Below are 6214 nucleotides of genomic sequence, written 5' to 3'. Positions count from 1 at the left end.
AACTGTTAAAACTATGTTAATCCCAGGGATGGTCCTTGCAAAACTACACCCAGTTCACAAAATGCTTTAACACTGTTTGAAATGTAAATAAACACAGAATTTAATGATTTGCAAATCTCATGAACCCATATTTTATTCACAATAAAACAACAAACATATTAAATGTTTGAATTGAGAAGAAACACAATGTTAAAAAAATATTAACTCATTTTAAATTTGATTTTTTGTAAACTGTACTATAAAAAAAACAATTGGATGAACATTTGAAAACTAATCAGGTTAACTGGCAACAGACTATTGTAATTCATTATCATCAGGATGTCCTAAAAACTCCCTGAAAAGCCTGCATTTGATCCAAAATGCTGCATTTGATCCAAAGGCTTAATTTCTTCTTAGGAGAGATGTAGATTTGAGGAATAGATGGTTAAAGAGCACTGACAGGTACTAGCAAGAGAGAGCATATTTCTCTCATACTGGCTTCTCTTTATTGGCTCCCTGTTAAATCCAGAATCAAATTTTAAATCCTTCCCCTCACATACAAAGTGTTTAAATAATCAGGCCTCATCTTATCTTAAAGACCTCATAATACCATTTCACCAAAGTAGAGCACTTTGCTCTGACACTGCAGGCTTACTAGTGGTTCCTAACGCAAACACACACACACACACACACACACACACACAATAGCCGCTTATCCTAACGCTAACCATCAAAAATGAATGCCTAATCCTAAACCTCAGCCTAAACCTAACCATAACCTAATTGGAAGCCTGACACTAAAACCACATTTTGAGCCCAAACATTGCCTTCAAACTCGTAGGGATGGGCATTTTATCACCATAGGTGACTGCTAGTATAGTAAAGTAGAAGTAGAATACGAAACCTTTATATAAACAGCAGTCCATTTAACATTTATTTAGTTGTTGCAATCAACTCATTTAAATATTTCAGATCAACAGAAACATTTTAATTATATTAAACAAAGGTAACCAAGGTAAATACAAAATACTTTCAAGTGATGATTTCATTTCTTAAGGATAAAAAGACATCCCCCTACAGCCTTTGGCAATTCAGAGTGGAAACATTTTGTGGAAATTTCACATTGCTATTATCAATATTTCTTGTAACTTTGTAACTGTTCCGAGTGAATTGAGAACATCAGAGACATTAACTGTACCTACTGAGTAGCTACATTTCTGTTATACAACAAGGGAAGACCAAAAGGAAAGCCAAGCAATTGCTTAGTCAGCTCTTTTTCTTCAGTATATTGAGAACACAACACATCTTCTGCTAAAAAAAAGAGCAAGTCATAAGGTTTCACTGCTGTCTGCAAAGCATGGGGAAAAAACTAAATCCTGGAGAAATCGCTTTGTGTGAAAAATAATCTTGAGCATTGAATCAATAAGATGCTCTAAAGACTTGCACCCTGCCATTACTTAACCCAACTTCTCTTACATTTACTAACAAGAATCTATATCATTAGTTCATCAAGTTCAATAAAACTAAAATTGAAAATTTGAAGAAGAAAAAAAACTTTGTTGATGAAGATTTAGCAATTTTATTGTGTTTGTAACTGTATTTGCAACATTTGTAAATCTTCCAAAAGTTATTGTTTTGGAAGATTTTATAAGATGGAATTTTGTTTGGATATATGGTGTTATTAATAAGTGCTCTTATTAATGTAACTTTATAAAAACTTTTGCTCCTGCAAAAGGAATTTAGGAATTTAGTGTCTTTGCATGTGAAGCTAAATACTGAAGTCGTCACTTTGTGAACATGCAGGGGCAAGCCCGTCTTGTTGTCATGCACACAAAATAAATGTTGGAATGTGGTAAGAACAAGAAAATGTTGGGAAAATTAAGAAATGATTTCATTAATGAAATTCCATCTTTTATACTTTGCCCCTTTTGAAGACAGAAAAAGAGCAATAAGTCTGGCATCAGCACAAATCTGTCCAAGCAAGATGAATATCAATATCAGGGCCTCGAACCTAACTGGTGTTTGTTTCCTTTTATGACAGATCTCATTCTTGTTACAAAATGTATGGAGTGAAACTGATCCATGAAACACAACATTTTTTTATTCCTGTTTGTCAGCGCAATGGCCCTGATATCCTCCTGTAGGTCCTTACCAAGGACAGACTACCCTATCCTTCCTGGCCATCACTTCATGTTCACGTGGAATGCTCCAACTGAACTGTGTAACATCCACTTTGGTATGCCCCTTGACCTCTCCTACTTCAGCTTTGTCAGCAGCACCCTGAAAACGGTGACCAACCAAAGCATCTCCATATTTTACATTGACCGCTTTGGCATCTTTCCCTATATTGACGAAGACACTGGAGAAATGCATGATGAAGGTTTGCCGCAAATAACAGACATGCAGGACCACCATGACGATGCTGCAGATGACATCAAGCACTATATTCCCACCGATGGACCTGGCCTGGCTGTGCTTGACTTTGAAGAGTGGAGACCGCAGTGGATTCGAAACTGGGGAAGCAAAGATATCTACAGAGAGGTTTCAATCGAAAAGGTCAAAAAGAAGAACACTTCACTTTCTGAAGATGAGGCAGAGGAAAGGGCAAAGATTGTGTTTGAAAGAGCAGCCAAGAGGTATTTTGTCCGAATCATCCAAATTGGGAAGAAACTGAGGCCAAAAAGACTTTGGGGTTACTACTTGTATCCTGACTGCTATAACTATGACTACAACCAGGACATGGTGGGCTTCACTGGAGAGTGTCCTGATATTGAGAAGCAGAGGAATGAAAATCTTTTGTGGCTCTGAAAAGAGTCCACGGCACTCTTTCCTTCCATCTACCTGGAGTTGGTCCTCAAAGACTCCTGGAAAGCTCGTTTGTTTGTTTGCCATCGCATCCAGGAAGCCATGAGGGTATCAACCCTCCCCCAAAGCACCCATTCAATCCCTATCTATGCCTACATAAGACCTGTGTACAAGGACAGCGTTGATGACTATGTGTCAGAAGTAAGACATCACTGCTCAACACACAGTATTGTATTACCTTGAGAAACAATTTGTGCTCTGTGTGCCTCACCAATCCTTGATGGAATGAAAGGTATCTGCCATCCAACATAGAATTTAGGGATGAACTACTTTCTAAGTACAAGGCTCTCATTCACAGTAAACTTTGTTCACTAACATCTTCCAGCACTATAGCTCAGGCTTCAGGCTATTCAAAAAACTTTTTTTTTCAGGCAGATGTTTTCCTCATCTTTATTCATTCTGATGTCAAAGTAGACAGTGAATCATGGAAAGCTACTTTAGCAGAGCACAGAGTACATGGAAACATACAATTCTGTTTTTTGTTCTTATGTTTCAATTTTTAAAAGCCTTCAAAAGTGAAACCAGTATTAATTGTCCTGAAGCTACATTCTTTGTTATCCTTATCTTTTATTAGAGTTAAAACTTTTATAGTGTATTATTTACTCACTGGATTAAGCTAAAGCTTTAAGGGAACAACAATAAACATGGTTTGTTTACTTAATTTCCTATCAAATCTTCCATTATACTCAGGATTACACCCACGTTCCTACACTCAGTCTTAAACAATGATTTCATAAAAACCTGTAACAATACATGACATTTAAAAACACACACACAAACACATGTTTAGGTATTAGGTAATTGCTACAAAGTATGTATTTTAGGGAATAGACTTGTTTTAGTCTTATACATGAATAATGAGTTTCAACTATCAGTCAACATTACTCTGACTCTTTCTGTTCTGTTTGTGCAGTTTGATCTGGTTAACACCATTGGAGAAGCTGCTGCTCTGGGTGCTGCTGGCGTCATATCTTGGGGAGACATGAATGTCACAGACACAGAGGTAGATTGTACTTTTGATAGGAAATTGGTTGCTTTTAGGTATCTTTCATGCAAGACTTCAATCATAACATTTTAATCAAATGTTCCAATATCCCACAACCCTGCAGGACTCTTGCTTTGATGCACAACATCACTTGGAGCAGGTTATGAACAGGTACATTGTGAATGTTTCCACTGCAACACGCCTCTGTGGTGATGCACTTTGCCAGGGCCAAGGTCGCTGTATAAGGAAGCACTGGGATGATGACGTGTTCCTTCATCTGCACTCATGTCACTACCAGACCAAGCAGCAACACCTGGGTGGACCTTTGACTGTGAGCGGTGGTCTCTCACAAGATGACATCAACTTGTTCGACAAAAACTTTGACTGCATGTGCTATACTGAAAAGCCATGCCGGTCGGTCATTACGCTCAATGTCATTCACGACGCAGTCATCAACACAAGGAACCGCGCTGCTGATAGGACACACTCCATCCTCCATGTACATTTATATTTGTGTGTCTTGGTGTGGGTGTTTGTGAGTGAGTAAGTGAGTGTGTTTGTGTATGTGTGTTTGCCTTTGCCTCCGGTGGATAGACGATCATAAGTTTGTTTAAAGGAACTTTTTATTTCATTTCAACAGCCTTCTTTCATAAAATATGTCTAAACTAAAAAAGGGTTAAAATGGACTTAACCTGTGTTTTTGTGATTACCTGTCAATTATATACCGATAATTGACACCAAAGATCAGAAAGAACTGGGTATATCCTGTGCCATGTTCCATAATGGCTCTTATCGTGCCACAAGAGGTCACCACAGTAGGAGTTTTTACCAGCACAAAATTCACAACCAAATACTGCCTTATTCTATTATTATTAGACATTTACACAATAAAAGCCTCCCAAAATTTAATCAATAAAAAAATGCAACATTGTGATGCTAAAATTAACAACCTCAGGCCCTGCTACTGGCCCTCGAATTGGCTCTGATCTGCTGTGGTACTTAAAGCAAGCTGGTTAATAAAATAACTATGATAACAATTATCAGCTGCAACTAACATAATTTCTTTGTCACTGTACTAGTGAGTAGTGAATATAACATGCTTAGCATTAGGATTTTTGAACAATTTAGTGTCAGGTGTGTTTTAATAACAGACACAGGTGGTGCTCTTTCTATGACACCAACTTAAGCAACCCCCTTTTCTATCTGAAAAAAGAACATCATTTTATTTCCAAATCAAAATTTTTTGCACCTCTTAAAAAGATATGCATTACAAACAACTGGAATAAGCAAGACATTCAACTGAATTTTAATGAGGTCCAGAAAGGGCATTTTTGCACTGAAGAATAAAGTTGCATGCAAGAATACGCATGCTAAAAATTCTACAATTCCATAAATGTTTCTGCCATAAAAAACAGAAAGAATTACTACTGTGGTATTTCAACCCTAAGTGTTAGAAAAGATGATCAAAGTAATCAGTAACTAATTACTGATTACTTCCCCAAAAAAGTAATCCCGTTACCTTACTGATTACTTATTTTCAAAAGTAATTAATTACTTAGTTACTTAGTTACTTTTTAAAAACACGATTTACAACCTGAATAGGTGATAAAGCGATAGATATTTCAGCCCAATTCCACTTTTTCTGCATAATCCATCATACAAAATGTAATCAAATGGAAAAGTCTCTTTTTAAAACTTGTTTTATCAGTTTTAATCTTTTAACTTTATGCATCAAGCAAAAATTTAATTATATGCAACATTCTCTGACTTGAATAAATTAGTTTAACATTTAAACCTATTTTCTACGGAGCCCCGCAGGGGACATGGGAGAAAAAAAAAATTAAGACGGACTTTTGCGAGATCTCGCAAAACAAACTCGGGATCTCGCAAAACTTTTGCGAGATCTCGCAAAACAAACTCGGGATCTCGCAAAACTTTCTCGCGAAAGTTGAATTCCAACAATGGCGGCAGCTACTTAGTTGTAATATTACTCTTTCTGGGTCACAAAATACACTTTTAAGATATTTTGAGGCGTGAATGTAATTGTGTAAACGTCAGATACCTGCTCGGTTTACAAGACATCACATATTTGCAAAAGTGCTCCGACATTTTTGGAGATCTGACACCCACTAGCTCGAAGCTAACGGGAGGTCGAGACCTACTACAGCCGGGAGGAACACCGCTTTCCCGGCACATCGTGCCTCGACCTCCCGGTCGGCTTCGAGCTGGCGGCCTCCGAAGAATGTGGCTAAAACTTTTGCGAGATCTCGCAATACTTTTGCGAGATCCCGAGTTTGTTTTGCGAGATCCCGAGTTTGTTTTGCGAGATCTCGCAAAAGTTTTGCGAGATCCCGAGTTTGTTTTGCGAGATCTCGCAAAAGTCCG

At 37.6% G+C, this 6214-nt stretch overlaps 1 protein-coding gene across 1 annotated transcript; it reads left to right on the top strand.

Moving 5' to 3' along the window:
• Positions 1 to 2039: 2039 nt before the first annotated feature.
• LOC120730299 (hyaluronidase PH-20-like) lies at positions 2040 to 4515 on the top strand. The gene is given in 4 exon segments (XM_040026593.1): positions 2040 to 2081; positions 2083 to 2985; positions 3758 to 3847; positions 3954 to 4515. Coding segments are annotated over 4 exon segments (1458 nt in total). The 3' UTR covers positions 4377 to 4515.
• The last annotated feature ends 1699 nt before the right edge of the window (positions 4516 to 6214 follow it).

Source organism: Simochromis diagramma, unplaced genomic scaffold (genome assembly GCF_900408965.1).
Source record: "Simochromis diagramma unplaced genomic scaffold, fSimDia1.1 OVJJ01000293.1, whole genome shotgun sequence".
Classification (NCBI taxonomy): Eukaryota; Metazoa; Chordata; class Actinopteri; order Cichliformes; family Cichlidae; genus Simochromis; species Simochromis diagramma.
This window is presented reverse-complemented; position numbering and strand designations above follow the sequence as displayed.